The following is a 23,166-nucleotide window of genomic DNA, read 5'->3' as shown; positions in this document are numbered from 1 at the left end:
ACACTGCCCGTGATCACCAGGGGCCTGGTCGGAGGGGGATATGAATATCCAATGTTGCTTAACGCCCCCCCAATCCCCCCAGCCTATGGGGCAGGCACTGTCTCCCCAGTTACAGACAGCAAAACTGAGGTTCCACAAACCGCCACTCCTTGTCCATGAAAACGCTGGGGGAGTGGTGATGCTTATGGCTTCTGTTGAAAGAACGAGAAAGGAGAGCCCGGCCGGTGTGGCTCAGTGGTCCCGGGTTCGATTCCTGGTCAAGGGCACATGCCCGGGTTGCGGGCTCTATCTCCAGTGTGGGGCGTGCAGGAGGCAGCCGATCCATGATTCTCTCTCATCATCGATGCTCCTCTCTCTCTCTCCCTCTCCTTTCCTCTCTGAAATCAATAAAGATATATATTAAAAAAAGAAAGAAAGAAAAAGAAGGGAGAGAAGGGGAGGTAGGAAGGGGTGAGTGAGAAAAGGAAGGGACTGTGGCAGAAGGGGGGGGGGAGGCTGGAGGGGGCCGCCGGGAGGGGTGGGCAAGGAAGCAGGGAGGTAGCCCTTCAGCCTGAGGAGACTCGGAGGCCTGGCCAGGGCCCTGGCCGGGGTCACAGAGCAGGGATCCCCGGGAGAGGGGAACGGAGGGGGGCGGGCGGGTCTGAGTTACAGGACTTGTTCTTCCCAGAACAGGTGGTGGCCGGACAGCGGAGCTGAAACCCCCGAGGAGCAGCCTGGGGTCTGGGGGAGGCAGCCAGCAAGCTCTCATTCATTCATTTATTTATTTTAACGTCCTCCTTTTTAAAACATGTATTTTTTTTTTATTGATCTCAGAGACGAAGGGAGAGGGAGGGAGAGAGAGAAACATCCATGATGAGAGAGAATCATGGATCGGCTGCCTCCTGCACGCCTCCCACCAGGGATCGAGCCCACAACCCGGGCATGTGCCCTGACAGGGAATCGAACCGTGACCTCCTGGTTCCTAGGTCGAGGCTCAACCACTGAGCCACGCCGGCCGGGTCAGCCATGTTCTAGAGCAAGCATGTCAAACTCAAAGGCTAACCTGGGCCCAAGAAATGAGGGAGGCATTCGGCCCCCCAGCCGCGAGTCTGACATGCTTGCTCTAGGGCCGTGGTCAGCAAACTGCGGCTCGCGAGCCACGTGCGGCTCTTGGGCCCCTGGAGTGTGGCTCTTCCACAAAATACCACGGCCTGGGCGAGTCTATGTTGAAGAAGTGGCGTTAGAAGAAGTTTAAGTTTAAAAAATGTGGCTCTCAAAAAAGAAATTTCAGTCGTTGTCCTGTTGGTATGTGGCTCTGTGGACGGATGAGTTTGCCGACCACGGGCCTAGGGTGTGAGGGGTCTCGGGGCTGATCTGGAAAGAAGCCTGAACCTGAGGGATCACGGGCACCGGGGGACCGGGAGGGGGACAGGAAACCCTCACAGTGTCCCCCACTTGGGGAGGCGGCGGCTACAACTCGGGGTCACCCAGGGACCCCCCGGCTGGCCCGTGGCCGGCTGGAGAGTCGGAGGGAGGGACACGGGAGGCTCCGATTTCACGGCTCTCATTTCTCGGGTCGGCGGGGTCCAGCCAACGCAGGGACTGGCTCCAAAGGGTAACCCAACGCCGGGCCGGTCTGAGCGGGAACCCGGGCTCCCCGCCCCCCACGGGGCTACTCTTCACCCCTCAGCGGGGCCTACCTGCTCACCGGTGCCCATCGGGGCCACGTCCAAGCCTTTACCCAAGCCGTGCCCTCCACCCGGAACGCCTCCTGCCCCACTGGTCTCCCACTCCCACTCCGGCCCTCTCTCTGAGGGGGGCCACCCTGGAGGCGAGGTCTGTCATTCCAGAAGGACCACACACAGCCCCCACCCCCAACAAAAAGAGTGATTCCATCCCGTGGGAGCCCCACCAGGCAGGGTCCCTGAATGGCTCCTCAGCCTTAGTTTACCCGTCTGTGAAATGGGCCCCGTCACCCACCGACTGTGACTAAGGCGCGGAGGGTAAGCTCAGGAAGTAGAACAGTGCCTGGGACACAGCAGGTGCTGCGTGAATGTGGGTCCCCCATTCCTTGTCAGGGCCTGGGGGGCGGGGAGGGGGGAGCTGGGAAATCTGTTCTTCACACTGGGGCTCCCCGGAGGAGGGAGGGGCCAGGGCCGCCCCAGGCAGAGGACCCACATTTCAAACCCCAAGCCCCACACCGAAATACATATGCCCGACGGTGAGGGCGGGCGGCGGGGGAGACCCTGCAGGTGTCATGTCCTCACAGCGCAGTGCACGCAGGTGACACCCCAGTCAGGTCGGGAGGAGGCCCCCCCGAGTGGGGCCTTGAGGATGGGAGACCCCCGGAGGGGGAGGCACCCCAGAGCATGGGCATCTGCAGCACGGGCAGGTTTTGCATGGGTGGGAGCGTCCTGGGGACCCCCCAGGCCCGAGGGAGGGGACCTGACAGGTCTAAGGGGCCGGCAGGGGGGCTCGGGGAGGGGACCCTGGCAGGCTGGTACCTGCCTGGCCTTCTCGCTCCATCATTTCCACGTTGGGCCAGAGCAAGACACCCCGACTCGTCACTGCCATCGGGGGCCGCTGTCCCAGCCTCCCCACCCAGGCAGGACCCGCTCCCACTTTGGAGGCTCCGAGGAGTCGCGCCCTTCCAAGGTCACTCCTGGGGCGAAGGCAGAGGCGGGGGGGTAGGGGGGCCGGGGGGGTAACCGGCGGCGACGGGAGGCGAGGGGCGCGGCGCGGGCTCACCTGGTAGTTGTCCAGCTGCTCCTCCGTGAAGATGGTCTGCTTGTTCCCCATGGTGCGCGGCTACCGGCCACCAGGCGCCGCCTCTCACCGCGGCCGCCCGGCTCCTGGCGCATCCCGCCGCGCCGTCTCCTGGAGGGGCGTGGCCGGCCGAGGGGCGGGGCAAAGGGGCGTGGCTCAGCGGCAGGGCGTGGCCGGAGGGCGGGTGGAGTCCAGTGAAGGGGCGGGGCCTGTGACGAGGCGGGGCGGGGTCTGTTGAGGGGCGTGGCCTCAGGGCGGGGCACCGTCTGAGGACAAAGTCCAATGAGGGGCGGGGTCTGGCGCGGGGCGTGGCTTCGGGCGCGGATCACGATATGGGGCGTGGCCTTAGGGTGGGGCGTGGTCTGCGGTCGGGGCGGAAGGAGAGCTCCGCCTGGGGAGTCGACCGCCGGAAGAGGGCGCTGCTGGCAGGTCCGACGACGGCCCGGCGCAGGAGTGGGCGGGGCGAACCCAGCACTTCCGGGCGGGGGTGACTGGGCGCACCCCCGGCTGCGGGGCTGGTGTACACAGTTTCCAGAGGTGCAGGGGGACAAGTTGAGGGACCTGGCGCCCCTGGCCATGCGGCGGGGGAAGCCCTGACCTGTGGGCCCGTCCCACGTGGAGAGGGAAGGGTCATTGCGGTGGACTCCAGAGGGTACCCCTCCCCCCCACAGGGCAGGGCATCACCCTGGGCTTCTTTAGCGGGTAGGGCAGGAGTCGCTCGCCTGTCTTTGAATCCTTGCACACAGGCGTGAGACTTGACACCATTTATTTATTATTATTTTTTAAAAATATTTTTATTGGTTTCAGAGAGGAAGGGAGAGGGGAAGATAGAAACATCAATGATGAGAATCATGGATCGGCTGCCTCTTGCACGCCCCCTACAGGGGATCTAGCCCGGAACCCGGGCATGTGTCCCCAACCAGAATTGAACCCGGGACCCTTCAGTCCTCAAGCTGACGCTCTATCCACTGAGCCACACCAGTTACGGCAACAAACCCTTAAAAAAATTTTTTTTATTGATTTCAGAAAGGAAGGGAGAAGGAGAGGGAGAGATAGAAACATCCATGATGAGAGAGAATCATGGATTGGCTGCCTCCTGCACGCCCCCTACTGGGGATCGAGCCACAACCCCGGCATGTGCCCTTGACCAGAATCGAACCCAGAACCCTTCAGTCCGAAGGTCGACGCTCTATCCACCAAGCCACACCGGGTAGGGCTAGACTTGGCACCATTAAAAGGTCTTACTGTGTCCGGAGACTTACTGTGACAAAGGCCAGGGTGATTTCTGTGGCTTTTAAGCAAATGACATCACCGCCGCGTGCCTTTTAGGGGTCAGCCCACGTGTTCTTTCTCACCCTGGGACAGCCACTCTTTGGGGCCTTATCTCCACCTCACAGAGGCGTTCACCGCTCAGTGCAGTAACTTGCCCAGGGGCCTACGGCTGGGCAGTGGCAACATGGCTGTGTTAGGGGCAGAAATAGAATTTGGGGTCCATTCCCATTCAAGAACTGCCTATTATCGTGGGAAGGTGAACAACCTTGTTGCCCAAACAATAGAGTCCCACTCCAGCCAGCACTGCCTAGTTCCCCAAGCCTGTCATTCCTACTTCCCCATGTAGTCATCTTTGTCCTTCTACCCTATACACGGAGTGGCCAGATGATGATGATCTCTGGACGCATAATCATCTGGCCACTCAGTGTACATCCTATAGAATAAAAGGCTAATATGCAAACTGTTCCCTCGATCAGGAGTTCGACCAGCAGGCAGGCCGGCCAACCGCCCATGTCCCCTCCCCCTGGCCAGGCTGGCCGGACCCCACCCATGCATGAATTCATGCACCGGGCCTCTCGTATATACATATATATACACACACGGAGTGGCCAGGCTAATATGCGTTCAGAGATCATCATCATCTGGCCACTCAGTGAATAAGCAGCTGGCTTAAGGGGGGTTGCAGGGCAGATTTTTGGGGATGACCCCCCCCCCCGGCCCCAGCAAGATTGGAATGAATGCTCTCATAGGATTCAACCCTGTCTCTGCTGAATTGGCTCAAGAAGTGGCACGCAGCCCAGACCGATTAGTTGTCCGTTTACAGCTGTGACTCAAAGGTCACCTCCCCGCCCTTCATTCATATCAGACACGGGAAAGAGGGGTCAGGATGTGAGACCAGGAACTCAGAGAGGGTGGAGTTTTAGAGCAGAGACGGGCCTCTGGGAGACTCCCCCCACCTGCACTTCCCGTTTCTCCCATGTTGGTGTAGGACCGTGGTCGGCAAACCGCGGCTCGCGAGCCACGTGCGGCTCTTTGGCCCCTTGAGTGTGGCTCTTCCACAAAACACCACGGCCTGGGCGAGTCTATGTGGAAGAAGTGGCGTTAGAAGAAGTTTAAGTGTAAAAAACTTGGCTCTCCAAAGAAATTTCAATCATTGTCCTGTTGATATGTGGCTCTGTGGACTAATGAGTTTGCCGACCGCTGGTGTAGGAGAAATCGAAACCTCTCCAAACCACACAATCGCTTTTACACAAGGTCTCCTTCCCGTCGGGGATCCCACACGCCTGGGAACGGCCGGCCTGTGTGCAGAGCCTGCTCCGGCACATTCTTTTCCGGTTGCTAACCTCTGTTCACCTGCATTCCAAGTCATCCAGGGAGAAAAGCCAGAATTTCTGCTGAAGACTGGAGTTTTCAGTTCTGGGAGTCCCTCCTCCCACAGGTGAGAAATAGAAGCGCCAACCTGACTAGACAATTCCCACAATAAACCCCTTTTAAAAAATATATATATTTTATTGACTTTTCACAGAGAGGAAGGGAGAGGGATAGAGTGTTAGAAACATCAATCAGCTGCCTCCTGCACACTCCCTGCTGGGGATGTGCCCGCAACCAAGGTACATGCAGAATCGAAACCGGGACCCTTCAGTCCGCAGGCTGACCCTCTATCCACTGAGCCACACCGGTGAGGGCAACAAACCTTTTTTAAAATTTTATTTTTATTTTTGATTTCAGAGAGGAAGGGAGAAGGAGAGGAAGAGATAGAAACATCCATGATGAGAATCATGGATTGGCTGTCTCCTGCATGCCTGCCACTGGGGATCCAGCCAGCAACCCTGGCATGTGCCCTTGACCAGAATCAAACCCAGGACCCTTCAGTCCGAAGGCCAAACCGGCTAGGGCAGCAAACCCTTTTTGATGGCTATTGCCCTGAAAGAGGCCCGCCCTCTCTCTTGAACTGATACAACAATGCTGTGAGGACCCAGGGGTACAGTTCCCATGTTACCGACGAGGAATCCTGGGCTCAGAGAGGCAAAGTGACTTGCCCAGCGCCACCCAGCTCGGAAGTAGCAAAGCCAGGCTCCGTCGCATTCTCTGACTCCTAATCACATCACGCTCCCGTGGCTCCAGATGTTGCGTGTGGTCCCTGACAAAGAAAGCGTGCATATCTGTTTGCAAGAAGGGCGGGCGGAGGGAAGGGAAGGATGGATGACAGGCTCCGTGTCCATTTACTGAGATTATTCCACCAACGCCTCTTACGTCTATAGAGTTTGTTTCTCTGTCTCTCCGTCTCTCTGATCCCATTTCACAGATGAAGTAATCTCAGAGATGGCAAGCTGCCCAAGGTCACAGGGCCCCTAATAGGTGGATTTAAATCTGGGCCCTGTGTAGGGCAGGGGGACATGAGGTTACCTCTATAAGCGTTGAGAATACAGCACAGCACAGAACAAAAGTCCTGCCCTCCTGGAATTAACCCCTGGGGGAGGAGACAGTCAATAAGTAAGTGAAATGTGAGATGTGCTAAGGAGAAATAAAGCAAGGAAGGGGGGATAGACAATAGGGAGGAGGTGTTGCCATTTACTACTAAAATAGTGGCCCAGCCCTAGCCGGTGTGGCTCAGTGGATAGAGCGTCAGCCTGCGGACTGAAAGGTCCCGGGTTCGATTCTGGTCAAGGGCACATGCCCAGGCAGGTTGTGGGCTTGATCCCCCGTGGGGGTGTGTGCAGGAGGCAGCCGATCAATGATTCCCTCTCATCATGGATGTTTCTATCTCTCTCTCCCTTTCCCTTTCTCTCTGAAATAAATAAAAATATATTTAAGAAATAAAATAAAATAGTGGCCTTAGCCTTTGGTTCAGTGGAAGGGTCCCGGGTTCGATTCTGGTCAAGGACACGTGCCTCGGTTGCAGGCTTGATCCCCAGTAGGGGGCGTGCAGGAGGCAACCCATCGATGTGTCTCTCTCACACTGATGTTTCTCTCTGTCTCTCCCTCTCTCTTCCACTCTCTCTAAAAATCAATGGAAGCCCTAGCCGTTTGGCTCAGTGGGTAAAGCGTCGGCCTGAGGACTGAAGGACCCCGGGTTTGATTCCGGCCAAGGGCACATGCCTACATTGCTGGTTCAATCCCCAGCAGGGGGCGTGCCGAAGCAGCCGATCCAAGATTCTCTCTCATCATGGATGTTTCTCTCTCTCTCTCTCCCTCTCCCTTCCTCTCTGAAATCAATAAAAATATATTTAAAAAAACAAAAATCAATGGAAAAATATCTTCGGGTGAGGATTTAAAAAAAAAAAGGCTACAAAAATAAAAATAAATAAATAAAAGGAGCGATCAGCATGCGGAAGGCGCAGCGCCACGACCCTACCTCCATGGTGAGTCAATGAATGAAGGAGGAGCCGGGGCAGCCGGCTGGGGTCGCCCCGAGCCGGACTGCGCAGCTTCCGGGTCGCCGCGGCGTACGTCACCGTGAGACGAGCCTGGCGATTGGCCAAGAGGAGGCGCGGAGCATCCCCTGGGCGGGCTCTGGGGGGCGGGGCTTCCCGGGGGCGGGGCCCGGCGCGAGCTGGGCGACTGCGCACTGGAGCCGCCCGTGCTGTCGCCGCGGTGAGAGGAGAGACGCGATGGCGGGGCCCGCGTGGGTGTCCAAGGTGAGCGCGGGGCGGCGGGCGGCGGCCGCGCGGGGCGGCGGGCCCGAGGCAGCGGCGGCTCCGTGGCGCGCGCGGCGTGTGGGCAGCCCGCGCCCGGGATGGCCGCGCTGGAGGTGGGGGTGCCGGGGGGGATGACCAGGGCGAGGGAGGGAGGGGCGCGGCCCTGCTCCCGCCGGTCCCCCCAGGCCGGAGCCCAGGTCCTGCGTCGAGCCGACGGGCCGAGGCTGGGCCCGCTCCGCGCTGGCTGTGACGGCCGGGCCCCCGCGGTCCGCTGGGCGAGGCCGGGTCACCTCGCGGGCCGCGGGCGCCGGGCAGGAGGCGTCCCGTGGGGGAACCCCGGGCCGCCTCCTGCCGGGTCTCCCTGCCCCCCAGGCCGGCTCTCCCGGGTCTGCCCCTGCGCCCGTGTCCCCTCCGAAGGGCGCCCTGCACCCTGGAGTTGCCACCTGGACCCTCGGAGAGGGAAAAGCCAGCAGCTCCCCCCCTTTTTTGGGGGGAGAACCCGCGACCTGGAGCTTGGGCGCTGCTGACAGCTGGGATGCCTGGGCTGGGCTGGGCTCCTGGGTGGCGCTCGCTAACCCTCGCCGTTAGAGGTCATCCTCAAGGTCACGCAGGAAGTCGGTGTCAAGGCGAGAGGATCCCAGGCTCCCCCGGCGTCTGGGGTGTTCCCAGTTCTTAGTCCCATTCTGCCTGCTGTGGGGCCAAGGTCACCCCACGGGTTACAGGCCCTCCTCGGGTCTCCTGGGGCTGGGCACCAGCAGTCACCTAGAAATCTGACCTGAAAAACGTCATTTTTTAAAAAAAAAAAGTACATTTTATTGATTTTTAATAGAGAGGAAGGGAGAGGGATAGAGAGCTAGAAACATCCATCAGCTGCCTCCTGCACACCCCCCACTGGGGATGTGCCTGCAACCAAGGCACATGCCCTTGACTGTAATCGAACCCAGGACCCTTGCCCACGCTCTATCCACTGAGCCACACCGGTCAGGGCAAACTTCAGTTTTTTTCCTGTAGAATTTGATACTCTTTCTCCTTGGTGGTGAGTGTAAAGTGATGTTCACATGCCCTTTTTTAAAATAATTTTTATTTCTTGGTGAAAAAAAAAGCTTGACACTTGGAATATAGGAGGCTTAGGTTTAAATCCTGGCACGGCCACGGATGGGCTGTGTGACCCCGAACCAATGAGCGACTGTCTCTGAGCCATCACAGAGCTGATTGAGGCTTCAATAAAAGATCGTGGCCCTGGCCGGTGTGGCTCAGTGGATAGAGCGTCGGCCTGCGGACTGAAGGGTCCCGGGTTCGATTCCGGTCAAGGGCATGTACCTTGGTTGCGGGCACATCCCCAGTGGGGGGTGTGCGGGAGGCAGCTGATCGATGTTTCTAACTCTCTATCCCTCTCCCTTCCTCTCTGTAAAAAGTCAATTAAAAAAATATTTATATATAAAAAAAAAAGATCGTGGGGGTGCCCGGGCCCTGCCTACGGAAGGTGTGGGTACCCACAGGTTTCTTTTGCAGTCGCCACGCAGACCACGGTTCCCGGGCGTCTGTCACGGTGTTACCCCGTAACTGGGTTCTGCGCGTGACCACGTTAGACCTGTGTGGTGTGTGTGTGTGTGTGTGTGTGTGTGTGTGTGTGTGTGTGTGACGGTAGCTGTCATGTCACATGTGTCACTGTCTAAGCAGAAGTCAATCCCTTCAGCACGGAGCTTACACTTAATACCCGCTCGGCTGTGGCAGGCGAGGTACCAGGCCTGCGGACGCGGGATCACGGAGGGACCACGCGGCACCGCCCGTCACGGACTGGTTGGCGTGTGTCGCCTTTGGCGTGGGTCTGCAGGAAAACGCCGCTTTTGCACGCGTGGATGCTGAGAGTGTGTTGGGTTGGGGAATCAGAAGACAGGGCTCCCCTCTGACCTGGACTCCCCACCCCCGGTGACCTTTGACTGTCATTTGACCTCTGCGGGGCCAGTTTTTTCCTTTAGGGATTGGAGCAGAAGGTGCCTCGGAGACGGTCATTTGGGGAAGACCCAAATGTGGTTTTTTAAAAATATATTTTATTGATTTTTTTTTTTTAAGAGAGGAAGGGAGAGGGATAGAGAGTTAGAAACATCGATCAGCTGCCTCCTGCACACTCCCCACTAGGTATGTGCCCGCAACCAAGGTACATGCCCTTGTCCGGAATCGAACCCGGGACCCTTCAGTCCGCAGGCCGACGCTCTATCCACTGAGCCACACCGGTCAGGCACCAAATGTTTGACCTGAAAACGTAGTTTCGTTCTCCCTTCGACATCTCTCGACAAACTTACATCCATGAAGTTGGCTTTCAGTGTATAGAGCTTTAAGTTCTCAGAGCCGGAGGTAATCCGAATGTGTAGGTTTCCGGATCTGCGGCGGCTTACCACATGTAACGGATGCGTGAGAAGATATTGCTTGGAAGTTCCCGGCCTTTTTTTTAATCCTCACATGAGGATATTTTTTCCCCATTGATTTTTTAGAGAGAGTGGAAGGAGAGGGAGAGACAGAGAAACACCGATGTGAGAGAGACACATCGATGGGTTGCCTCCTGCATGCGCCCCCGACCAGGGCCGTGAGCCCGCAGGTGAGGTACGCGCCCTTGACCGGAATCCAACCCGGGACCCTTCCGGCACTCTACCCACTGAGCCAGACTGGCTAGGGCCATCTTTGCTTCTTAATCCCCGGAGTTGAATTCTGTGCATGACATTTCTTTGTTGATGTTAATCTAGGTCTCTCGGCTGCTGGGAGCCGTCCACACCCCAAAACAGGTGACCAGAGGTTTTGCCGGTGGCGTGAGTATAATTATGTCTTTGATTTTATTTTTTCCTTTTAGAAGTTTCTCAAGAAAGATGCTCTAACACATCAAACAGCCCTTTACCTCCATGTATGTAAAATTAGGGTAAATTGGGCCATACTTACACACTGTATCTTAAAATTATGGGCTAACATGCAGAAACCTATTAGGTCACATTTAAGAGAATTATATTACAGCCGAGGAGCCTTGTTAAAAATAGATGGATGTCTCCCTTGAGCCTGTTCCTTTATTTCACAACCTCATTTTGTAAGACAGGTGGTTGTTTATTTCTTCCAAACCTAGAACAAGTGGAGAACACGTTGTTGAGAAGCTTCAAAACCTGCTTTGCCTTTTTACGTTGTGAGCTTCCCTAAAAGCGGCAGGCGGGTCGCCAAGGCAACGGACGCCTCGGACGTCTGTCAGGTGCTGAGGCGTCTGCTGTCCTTCCGCGGTCTGGATGGGGGTCAGCTGGTGGATCCTCTGTCTCATGAAATCTGCTGCTTCCCCGTCCCCGGCGCCAGAGTCCCGCGCTTTGGAAGGCGGACGCCACATTTCCAGAGCACTCTGGGCCTGTGGGTCAGCGGCCTCCTAGACGCTGTGGATTGAGCCTTCCTGCAGAATCTGGTTGGGTCTCCTGATTCCTCTACTCCCAGATCACATCCGGGTCCCTGAGGCATCTGTAAGACCAAGTACATTTTCCCACCGATTTACTTTCTTTTTAAAAATATATATATTTTATTGATTTCAGAGAGGAAGGGAGAGGGAGAGATAGATAGAAACATCCATGATGAGAGAGAATCATGGATCGGCTGCCTCCTGCACGCCCCCCACTGGGGATCGAGCCTGCAACCCGGGCATGTGCCGTTGGCTGGACTCGAACCTGGGACCTTTCCGTCCGCAGGCTGACGCTCTATCCATTGAGCCAAACCAGCCAGGGCCCGCTTTACCTTCTGAGCTGTGGCATAAAGCAGGTTTTATTCGGTGGCCTGAGGACATTGATCTGATCTGTTGGGAGAACAGGAAGCAGCAGCCAGGGCTTCCGGGCTCTGCTCACGCGAAGACACGGGCTGCGGCTGCACCTCGAGGCTGCGGGCAGCGAAGCGAGCATTTCAGACGCGTTTCTGGGAGCTAATGAGACGGTCGTTGCGCTCTGCTGTTACTTAATTTCCAGACTCCCCGTTAAAAAAAAAAAAATTAGCCTGGTGGGGCGGGTGCTGTATCTGAAAGAAATGAAGAGAAACGAATCTTTTCTTTTTTAAAAAAATATTTTTATTGATTTCAGAGAGGAAGGGAGAGGGAGAGAAAGATAGAAACATCAGTGATGAGAGAGAATCATTGATTGATTGCCTCCTGCACGCCCCCCACTAGGGATTGAGCCTGCCACCCAGGCATGTGCCCTTGACTGGAATCGAACCCGGGACCCTTCAGTCTGCTGGCCGACGCTCCATCCACTGAGCCAACCGGTCCAGGGCTAGAAATGAATCTTATTTATTTATTTTTAAAAATATATTTTATTGATTTTTTACAGAGAGGAAGGGAGAGGGATAGAGAGTCGGAAACATCGATGAGAGAGAAACACCGATCAGCTGCCTCCTGCACACCTCCTACTGGGGATGTGCCCGCAACCAAGGTACATGCCCTTGACTGGAGTCGAACCTGGAACCCTTCAGTCCGCAGACCGACGCTCTATCCACTGAGCCAACCGGGCCAGGCTAGACACGAATCTTTTAAAAGATTTCTGCAGTTTGTGCAGAAAAGTGGGACCAGGCCCCCTGCTCAGGGAGTGTCCCCGGGATGCAAAAGACCAGGGAAACTTGAATCAGGGATTTTTTATTTTTTTTTTTAAGTAGCAACGGGTGACGGGAACTGGGGAAGGCCAGGGAGCTTGTCTGGGCCAAACCTCCGGGTCGGGGAGGGTCCCCGTGTGACGATGGACCGTTTTCTCGATGGAGAGAGAGGGTCAGCCTGTTCTCTTAATGGATTTAAATCCCCTCGTCATTTTCCCTGACACGTTTTTGTTTCTACGTTTGAAATGCTGGCTTCCTTTTGTTTGCAGCCTTTGCAATAAATCGCTGACGCTCCTTTACAAATATACACGTCCCTCTAAAGCAGCGGTTCTCAACCTTCCTAATGCTGCGGCCCTTTAATACAGTTCCTCATGTCGAGACCCACAGGGTGAGAACCGCTAGCAGGGTCGCCTAAGACCATCGGAAAGCACAGATATTTACGTTACGATTCATCACAGTAGCAAAATGACAGTTATGAAGTAGCAACGAAAATAATTTTATGGTTGGGGGTCACCACCACATGAGGAGCTGTATTAAAGGGTCGTGGCATTAGGAAGGTTGAGAACCACTGGTCTAAAGGGTAACCCAGGCTTTGCGGGTATGACCACGGGAGCTAAAGGAACTCGGGAAAGCGGAGACCCTCTCCGATGGGGAGCCTCCGAGTGACAGGCAGACCCCGGGGGCGTTCCGAGTGCCAGGAAGCCTCACCAGACGGGACAGGTTTCCGTGGGAATCCGCACTTTCCGGACCCGTGTGGAGAGCGAGACCTCGCCTGCCCGCGAAGCTCAGGACACTGTTGACATGTGTCGCGCGCTCTGCTTTCCCAGACTTGAATTCATCGGCCCCTTTGTGGCTTGTCGGAAAAGGAATATCCATTGGGAAGTCACCCGAGTAGTTTTTTTGTTTGTTTTTAAAAAAATATATTTTTATTGATCTCAAGAGAGGAAAGGAGAGAGAGAGAAAGAGAGAGAGAGAGAGAGAGAGAGAGAGATAGAAACATCAATGATGAGAGAGAATCATGGATCGGCTGCCTCCTGCATGCCCCCACTGGGGATCGAGCCTGCAACCCGGGCATATGCCCTGACTGGGAATCGAACTCGGGACCGTTCAGTCCGCAGGCCGGCGCTCTATCCACTGAGCCACAGCAGCCAGGGCTCCCGAGTCGTTTTAGTTTATTTTTGTTGCATCTAAAGAGCATCTGTTGAGTTCCTTGCACAGCCTCTTAACTCCGGGACGGAGAATAGCGGAGTCTCTGGTGTCTCCAGCCTTTGATGGCCCAGGGAGGAAGGTCTGTTTTCTTAACGGCCTTTGGGTCTTCTCAAGGCCCCCCCCACCCCCAAGCGGGTTTGTCAACGACGTTCTTTTTTAAACCTTCAAAAATCGATTCTGACTGACTTCCTTGATGGTTTCTTTTTTTGATGGTTTCTCCCATTCAGGTTCAGACAGTCACTTTAATTCCAGGCGATGGCATTGGCCCGGAAATTTCCAACTCCGTTATGAAGATTTTTGACGCCGCCAAAGTAAGTGGACTTTAAAAATCCCTTTCATCTGTAGACACGTTTCTGAGCCAGTCGGACGGAGTCTGTGACCTCTCGGGACGAACTGTTCGCATCCGTAGGACGTGGGGATGGTCTGTCGTGGATCTTCACGACTTGAACTTGAACGTCGGTGTTCGCTGCTGCGCTTGAAGCTGCCGCCGTGGCTTCGGTTCTGTGGAAAGGATTTGTGGGTCTCTGACCCTTGCCCGGGCGTGAGGTCTTGTAGTCCTACTGTGTGCCGCCTCCTGCCTTCCTGCCCACAAGAATACAGTTGATATTTCTTTTTTTTTTAAATATATTTTATTGATTTTTTACAGAGGAAGGGAGAGGGATAGAGAGTTAGAAACATAGATGAGAGAGAAACATCGATCAGCTGCCTCCTGCACACCTCCCACTGGGGATGTGCCCGCAACCAAGGTACATGCCCTTGACCGGAATCGAACCCGGGACACTTCAGTCTGCAGGCTGAGGCCTTATCCACTGAGCCACGCCGGTCAGGGCAGGTGGATATTAAGTCCTTTTGTTGTGGGACGTAGGGAACTTGGACTTTATTTGACACGCTGCTCTGCGGTCGCTGTTTATAGCTGCCAGGTGATAGGCTGTGTGAGATTAAGTCTGGGTGAAGGTCCCTGTGCACAAAGCACGCCTCGTTCCGAGCTCATGCCTAGTCCGCACTCCACACGGAGGGATGTGAGGGCAGGAAAGGATGATGCTAAGACTGTTACCGTCTTAGGTCATGTCACGCATCTTGCACTTTTCCTAAACAGCTTCCTGAGAGAGACCGTCCATGTACACAATCCACCCCTTTAAAGCGTCCACTTCAGTGGGCTTTAGTACATTCACAGTTGTGCAATCTTCACACCATCTAATTTTAGAACATTTCCGTCACCCGAAAAGAAACCCCATACTCATTAGCAGTCACTCCCCCCCCCCCGGCTCTCCCCCCTCCCCCGGCCCGTCACCAGCCCACGCGACCACTCAGCTACTTGTCTCCGCAGATATGCCGCCTCTGTGTGTCTCATCCGCATAGGATCTGCTAGGGGGGCTCGTGGCTGGCCTGTGTCTCACCCCGTGGGCTCGGGCTCACCCACGTATCGGTTGTCCGCAGCGTTCCGGGAGCATGCTGCTCCACTCCTGATGGTGTTCTAATTATAGCCGTGAAGAGTGTGAGAAACTGAAGTGGGCAGGTGGCAGCTGGGAGTGCCACTGGATAGGGCTGTGAGGCGGAGAGTCCCCGTGGGCGAGCTGGAGAGCAACGTCTCTTCTTTTTCTTTTTTAAAATATATTTGGGCCCTAACCCTAACCCTGAGCCTGAACCCTAACCCTAACCTGAGCCTGAACCCTAACCTGAGCCTGAACCCTAACCCTAACCCAAAAAAATAAAATTAAAAAAAAATATATATATTTGTACTGATTTCAAAGAAGGAGAGAGAGATGGAAACATCTATGATGAGAGAGAATCCTGGATCGGCTGCCTCCTGCACGCCCCACACTGGGGATCGAGCCCGCCCCCCGGGCATGTGCCCTGACGGGGAATCGAACCGTGGCCTCCTGGTTCATAGGTTGATGCTCAACCCCCGAGCCACACCGGCTGGGCATGATGTGGCTTCCCGCGTGCCGGGCACTTTCTGGGCCTCCATGATGTGTGCTCACCGGTCTCGTCTGAAGGGGAGTGTGTTGGGAACTGGAGGGACGGTCGCTCACGCTCAGTCTTTCCCGCTGCCCGCGCTCGGCGGTGTGGCACGCAGGCGCCCATCCAGTGGGAGGAGCGGAGCGTCACTGCCATTCAGGGGCCCGGCGGGAAGTGGATGATCCCCCCGGAGGCCAAGGAGTCCATGGACAAGAACAAGATGGGCCTGAAAGGTAGGCGCACGCGGGCAGGGGCGGGTGGGGGCGGGCGGAGGCGGGTGTTGCTCCCGCTGCACGTGTTTGGGAGTCACGCATCGAAGCGAAGTAGAGCTGGCCCCGAGGCAGCAGCACACTCAGCGTGGGCTGTGTTCTTCATTGTGGGACAGAGGCTTCCCCAGTGACACATCGAGTGTTTACTGGCTGGTGTCAAATGAAAGCACGTTTATCTTGACCAAGGTTTATCTTTCGCCTACTTATTACATTTTTTAGAAAAACATTTTTATTGATGTCGAGAGGAAGGGAGAGGGAGAGAGAGATAGAAACATCCATGATGAGAGAGAATCATGGATCGGCTGCCTCATGCACGCCCCCTACTGGGGATGGAGCCCACAATCCGGGCATGTGCCCCGATTGGGAATCGAACCAGCGACCTCCTGGTTCCTAGGTCGACGCTCAACCACCGGCCGGGCCAAAGTGGGATTTCAAGTAAAATACTAGGCACTTGTGTTTATAGAGGAGAAGGGAGCCCTGACCGGTGTGGCTCAGTGGAAAGAGCGTGGGCCTGCGGACTGAAGCGTCCTGGGTTCGATTCCGGTCAAGGGCACGTACCTTGGTTGCAGGCACATCCCCAGTGGGGGGTGTGCAGGAGGCAGCTGATTGATGTTTCTCTCTCATCGATGTTTCTAACTTTCCCTCTCCGTTCCTCTCTGAAGAAGAAACAAACAAACAAAAAAACACAATAAAATATATTAAAAAAAAAAAAAAGAGGGGATCCAGTTGTCATATGGGGGTCCTTCTTCACTGCAGGCCCTTTAAAGACCCCGATCGCCGCCGGCCACCCGTCCATGAACTTACTGCTGCGTAAGACCTTCGACCTTTACGCAAACGTCCGGCCATGCGTCTCCATCGAAGGCTATAAGACCCCTTACAACGACGTGAATATCGTCACCATTCGCGAGAACACGGAGGGCGAGTACAGCGGAATCGAGCACGTGGTACGTTCCTTCCCGACACCTGTTCCTCCCACTTGGGCTGCTTCCCGTGCGCCTGGCCAGCTGTTCAGGTTCCCAGTGAGAACATCTGGAGGTCGTCCACCTTGACCTCTGGAAGGTGTGGGCATTGGTCTTGGTCCTGGGAATATGCCCCCTGTTTGAATTGTGAATCCGGACTTCACAGCAGTGCTCATGGGCAGGTGACCATCTCAGCACCTACCTCAGTTTTCCTCATCCGTGCAATGGGTCCACGTCCCCACTGCCGCCCACGGTTGCTGGCACCGTGCGAGCCCGCCACTCACGCTGCTGCTGACCCGGGCAGCTGCTAGTGCCCGACGTGGCCGCACCCTCTCCAGCACGGCAGGCCCTCTTGTCTTTCAGATCGTGGACGGCGTCGTGCAGAGCATCAAGCTCATCACCGAGCAGGCGAGCAAACGCATCGCGGAGTTCGCCTTCGAGTACGCCCGCAACAACCACCGCAGCAACGTCACCGCCGTGCACAAAGCCAACATCATGTGCGTCCCGGGTTCCTGGGGTCTCTAAAACCACCTGTACCCGGGGGGAGGAGGGGGGCCAGGTCTCTCTTTTCCGTGCCTCACCGGGTGATGATGGAGCAGGTTGGGGGAGGGCGGGAATGCAGGTCCTGGGAGGTTAAGGAGGGGCTGAGAAATACCAGGCGCTCCGGCGTCTGGGTCCCCAGCAGACGGGGCCCCAAGAGTGTTTCTGAAATGGGACACGTGCTCGGGGCGTGAACTAGTCTCGCTCCCAGGGCTGGTGCTGTCCGTGGGTCATTCTCGCAGTGTCCCTGCCCCTCGGCCCCGCTGTCCCCCGCCGCCTGAGTGTCAGACACAGGCTCCTGACCTGGGAGAAGTGCTGGGCGTGTGAACAGTCAACGGTGCAAACCACGGAGACGTTAACCTTGTAGAGCAATTTGCACTTTCTCATTAATAGGTGTTTCTTAATTCTTGCTGCTGCTGCCTGAAACGTAATTTCACTGTCACAGACATGACCCATCTGGGCTTCTGGGACTCCATTTCTTTTCTTTTTTTAAAATTTACTTTATTATTATTATTATTTTTACATATTTTTGTTGATCTCAGAAAGGAAGGGAGAGAGAGCTAGAAATATCAATGATGAGAATCATGGATCGGCTGCCTCCTGCACACCTCCTACTGGGGATTGCGAACTTGGGCATGTGCCCTTGACCAGAATCGAACCCGGGACCTTTCAGTCCACAGGCCGATGCTCTATCCACTGAGCCACACCGGCCAGGGCTGCCACTCCATTTCTTGAACTCACTTTACTTCTCTGATTGGACGCTTGTCTTTCTGCGAGTGTTTGCTTTCAACAGCTTCCGTTTGGTTCAACACAGGCGCATGTCCGACGGGCTTTTTCTGCAGAAATGCAGGGAAGTGGCAGAGAACTGCAAAGACATTAAATTCAACGAGATGTACCTGGACACGGTGTGCCTGAATGTAAGTCCACGCTCACCTGGCTCTGAGCTCCCTGTGGCGGGTGGGGTGTCTGTGTGCGTGCAGCTTTGACGGCTAAATGCACACGACGCGTTTCTTGCAGATGGTCCAGGATCCGTCCCAGTTTGACGTCCTCGTTATGCCCAACTTGTACGGAGACATCCTGAGGTAGGTGGCTGCCCCGCTCGGCTGGGAGGGGGTTTAGGAATGCCCGGAAGGAGGGGGTGCTTGCTGGGAGCTGGGCGTCCAGCTGTGACCGTCCGGGTGGTGGTGTCCGCGCGCACACAGTGGGCTTCTCCCCGCGTGGGCCGCGTGGCCGGGCCACTGCTCCCTGGTCGCGAGCTCCTGCTTCGTGGCCTCCACAGGTGTCGCTGGCTGGCGGGCGGACTGACTCTGGTTTCTGTATTGCTGGGTGGGTGGGTGGTCATTTTTATAGATTTTTTGGTGACTTCGGACGTAATTTCAGACTAGCAGGGAAGTAGCGAGCGAGGTACACAGAGTTCCCGTGTCCTCGGCACCCCGGTTCACCTTTTGCCACGTTTCCCGTGTTTCTCCCCCTCTGCACACTCACACGCATGATGGCCACGTGGTGACTTGCTGAGTCCCTCCTCCTCACACGCATCAGCTAGTGTTGTTGGCATAGCTTTTCCTTCCCTGTGTGACTGCCATTCAGATAGGACTCGGTCTTATTCAGTCTCTGCAGCCATCACCTTCCGTCATGGGGGCCCTACCCTGCTCGGGACATCGCTGTGAGCGGCCACTCGCTGCCGGCACAGCCTGTGCTCCGGGCTCCTCCCGACTCCTAACTAGTCCTGGGCCGTGTCTCCATGGGGCCCTGTGCTCCCGACTCTCCTAACTAGTCCTGGGCCGTGTCTCCATGGGGCCCTGTGCTCCCAACTCTCCTAACTAGTCCTGGGCCGTGTCTCCATGGGGCCCTGTGCTCCTGGCTCTCCTAACTAGTCCTGGGCCGTGTCTCTCTGGGGCCCTGTGCTCCCAACTCTCCTAACTAGTCCTGGGCCGTTTTTTCATTGGGCCCTGTGCTCCTGACTCTCCTAACTAGTCCTGGGCTGTGTCTCCATGGGGCCCTGTGCTCCCAACTCTCCTAACTAGTCCTGGGCCGTGTCTCCATGGGGCCCTGTGCTCCTGACTCTCCTAACTAGTCCTGGGCCGTGTCTCCCTGGGGCCCTGTGCTCCCAACTCTCCTAACTAGTCCTGGGCCGTGTCTCCCTGGGGCCCTGTGCTCCCAACTCTCCTAACTAGTCCTGGGCCGTGTCTCCATGGGGCCCTGTGCTCCTGACTCTCCTAACTAGTCCTGGGCCGTGTCTCCCTGGGGCCCTGTGCTCCCAACTCTCCTAACTAGTCCTGGGCCGTGTCTCCCTGGGGCCCTGTGCTCCCAACTCTCCTAACTAGTCCTGGGCCGTGTCTCCCTGGGGCCCTGTGCTCCCAACTCTCCTAACTAGTCCTGGGCCGTGTCTCCATGGGGCCCTGTGCTCCTGGCTCTCCTAACTAGTCCTGGGCCGTGTCTCCCTGGGGCCCTGTGCTCCTGGCTCTCCTAACTAGTCCTGGGCCGTGTCTCCCTGGGGCCCTGTGCTCCCAACTCTCCTAACTAGTCCTGGGCCGTGTCTCCCTGGGCCCTGTGCTCCCGACTCTCCTAACTAGTCCTGGGCCGTGTCTCCATGGGCCCCTGTGCTCCCGACTCTCCTAACTAGTCCTGGGCTGTGTCTCCCTGGGCCCTGTGCTCCTGACTCTCCTAACTAGTCCTGGGCCGTGTCTCCATGGGGCCCTGTGCTCCCGACTCTCCTAACTAGTCCTGGGCCATGTCTCCGTGGAGCCCTGTGCTCCCGACTCTCCTAACTAGTCCTGGGCCGTGTCTCCATGGGGCCCTGTGCTCCTGACTCTCCTAACTAGTCCTGGGCCGGCCATGTCTCCCTGGGGCCCTGTGCTCCCGACTCTCCTAACTAGTCCTGGGCCGGCCGTGTCTCTGTGGAGCCTGGTCCTTCTGGTGGAGGAGGGTGTTGAAGGCTGAAGACGAGGTGCTGGGGGAGATGTTTTGTTTTTCAAACCGACGCCCGACGTCCTCTCTGCCCCCAGTGACCTGTGTGCGGGACTGATCGGCGGTCTTGGCGTGACACCAAGTGGCAACATTGGCGCCAACGGGGTCGCGATCTTCGAGTCGGTAAGCACCCTGCTGACGCCCAAAGCCGAATGCGGGCAACGGCGTGAGGACCGGGAGGGGGACCTGTATAAACCTGTGTGAACTCGGGTTTTCTCGTTGAATGATGCTTTGTGGAGGCTTTTTACATACGCTCGGTGTAGTCATTCGTTTTCCGGCTCTGTATCCTATTACTTATCCTTCCTCGGTTAAGATATTTTAGCAGAAGTTGATAAAGTTGGTTAGTCCGTGGTTTTGCAATTAAAAAAATAAAAGTTACTCTCGCCCTTTCATTTGTGCGGCCTTATTTCTAGGCCTTTGTCTGATGAGGGGGAGCAGCCACTGCCCAGGGTCTCCCACGGGTGCGGCCCCGGAGGAGGCTGCCTCCTGTGCCCCTGACTGTGCCCCCCCCGCCCCCCCCCCGCAGGTTCACGGGACGGCCCCCGACATCGCGGGAAAGGACATGGCCAACCCCACGGCCCTGCTGCTCAGCGCCGTGATGATGCTGCGCCACATGGGGATGTTCGACCACGCCGGGCGCATCGAGGCCGCCTGCTTCGCGACTATTAAGGGAGGCAAGGTACCGTACGCGTCGCCCGCGTGTCCTCCGCGTGTGCTCCCCGGGCCGACTCTGGGTGTGCACGAATCTATGTAATTGCTGAGGGAGGGGCTGCGTGTTTCGCAGGGGAGGGCTGAGAGGCGCTGAGAGCCGTGGGGAGAGCAGAGGCTGGGAGGCGGAGCCAGTGCAGGCCCGGGTATCCCCTTGGTGGTGATGGGATCTTGGCCAAGGCCGTTACTTTTTCTACGCGGCTTTTTTCTCCTCCCAACCAAAAGCTACTGTGTGTGTTATATGGTATGAAAAAGACAACACACTGAGGAATGAGATAAGGTCTCGGGCCTCCAGGAGATCTGAGGCGAGCGGTAGGTAGAGGCAGATGTGTCTACGACACGGTATTATATGTTATGCCACGTGCATCAGAAACAGCTACATGAATAAAAGAGAAAAATGCAAATTGACCATACCTTCGTGACACCCACCAGCCAATCAGGAGTGAGTATGCAAATTAACCCAACAAAGCTGTTGGGTTAATTTGCATACATGTGCCCAGCGGCTGGGGGCGGGACGCAGGCGTTCCACACTGCCCCAGCCGCTCCTGGCCTCTGGGCAGCGTGGGAAGGCGGAAAGGCGGCTCTGGGCAGAGCGAAGGCGGTGCCGGCAGCCAGGGGAAGGAAGGCCCATTCTTGCACGAATCTTCGTGCATCGGGCCTCTAGTAGAAGTATGAACGACTAATGTTAACGGGGTGCTTGCAGTTTACGTCAAGCTGTGTGAGAGCACGCACCTCAGCACACTGCTCTATGAGGTGGGTCCTACAATGAACCCCATTCTATAGATGAGGAAACTGAGGCACCGAGATTACGTCATCTGTCTAAGGTCTCAGGGCCACATGGCAGAGCTGGGTCACGCCCAGTCCGGCTCTGGCCCAGGAGTGTCCCTGTTTCCGTGAGCTGGTGGCCGCGGAGGCGATGGAGCACCCTGCACGCGGGCGGAGAACGGAGGAGGGGATGGCCTTAGGCTGATCCATCCTCCGAGGCCGCTTCCTTTCTGAATCGCAGTAAAACACGCCTGGTGCCAAGCTGCCCGTTTTGAAGTGGCACTGAGCACGCTCACACCGCCCATCTGCGGGCCTTTCCTCGCCCAGGGACACTGCTCACACCCTGTCGTCTGGGGCGGCCTTGTTGCACGCAGCTCCGTTTTCAGGGTCGGCTCCTTTAAAAACAGCCCGGTAACCTGAAATCACTTCTCACCGCCAGAGGCAAGAAACTCGGACCTGTTTTCCACAGCCGGGCAGTCCGGCTGAGGGGCGTGGGGCTTTGCGTTTTTTATTCTGACGCTGCTGCGTCTGTGAGTTTAACCGACGGAGCCGCAGAGAGAACACAGGGGCTGCTGGTTAGCAGGCCGCGGCGGTGGGAGAGGACATGGAGGTCCTGTGGGCGTGGCCAGGGGAGGGGCCTATAGAAAGCAGCGGCTGTGTGATTGACATGCTACCTTAGTCTGTTTCCCAGCTCCAAAACACATCCAAATGTCTTCTAAGTTCCTTAAAGTTAGGAATTCCCCAGGGGAGTCACGAGTCCCTGGTTTGGATGTGAGTGTCCATCCTCAGTGTTTCCTCGGGGCCTGTCCCGGTGGGCGGGCGTGGCGGGCGCCGTGAGCGTTGGGAGGAACTGGGCGGAGCCGGACTCAGCGGTGCCTTTAGCAGATCTCTCCTCGCTCTGGCTCCGTGCGATCCGTTTTTACTTTGCTTTCCCTTCCTCAGAGCTTGACAAAGGACTTGGGAGGCAATGCCAAGTGCTCGGACTTCACAGACGAAATCTGCCAGCGAGTGAAGGACTTGGAGTAAGGTTCCCGCCGGCGTGTCCGCACCAGCCGCTCCTAACGCCGCCACGTCAGCCGCCTGCGCGCACGCCCCGTGTGCACTCGGCCCCCCCGTCCCCGACCGAGCCCACTCCTGTCGGCCTTTTCACAAACCGGAGCAGAGGATGCAGGCGACGCCCGAGGTCTGCTCCCAGGGACGCCCCAGTGCGTGGCCGGTTTACCGAGGTCTATTTGGTCCACGTTTTTTGTAAACTCTACGCGGACTGTGTCATTTGCCATTGTTAACCATTTTACACTCCAGTTAAAACACTTTTCCTCAGCTGTAAATAGGATACAGAATTAATCAGAACACACCTAACTTTCTGAGGAAAAGGTTTTCCTTAGCTTATGAAACATGTAATAGAAATAAAACAATACTGATGTAAGAGCACAAGATGACATTCTTACGAGGTGAACGGGCACAGGAGACATCTAGGGACGTGCGTGTCACACGGTGACTGTGGTCTGTTTACGATGCGGAAGGTGAAGACGGGGTCTGTCC

General features: G+C 56.5%; 1 protein-coding gene across 2 annotated transcripts; it reads left to right on the top strand.

Moving 5' to 3' along the window:
• The first annotated feature begins 7,562 nt into the window (after positions 1-7,562).
• Positions 7,563-23,050, top strand: IDH3A (isocitrate dehydrogenase (NAD(+)) 3 catalytic subunit alpha). 2 transcript variants are annotated; one of them, XM_079764133.1, is made up of 11 exons: positions 7,563-7,655; positions 10,397-10,459; positions 13,685-13,768; positions 15,535-15,649; positions 16,442-16,629; positions 17,008-17,141; positions 17,999-18,101; positions 18,202-18,266; positions 20,190-20,274; positions 20,678-20,830; positions 22,567-23,050. In XM_079764133.1, exons 1-11 carry the CDS (start codon positions 7,629-7,631, stop codon positions 22,648-22,650), a joined length of 1,101 nt encoding a protein of 366 aa, XP_079620259.1. In that variant the 5' UTR covers positions 7,563-7,628; the 3' UTR covers positions 22,651-23,050. The 2 variants fall into 2 exon arrangements, with proteins under 2 accessions (XP_079620259.1, XP_079620260.1); XM_079764134.1 differs by having other exon boundaries at positions 7,614-7,655; positions 10,397-10,435.
• The last annotated feature ends 116 nt before the right edge of the window (positions 23,051-23,166 follow it).

The sequence above is a fragment of the Cnephaeus nilssonii genome (assembly GCF_951640355.1).
Source record: "Cnephaeus nilssonii genome assembly, chromosome: 24".
Taxonomy (NCBI): domain Eukaryota; kingdom Metazoa; phylum Chordata; class Mammalia; order Chiroptera; family Vespertilionidae; genus Cnephaeus; species Cnephaeus nilssonii.
Note: the sequence above shows the minus strand (reverse complement) of the source record. Positions and strands in the feature narration are given on the sequence as shown.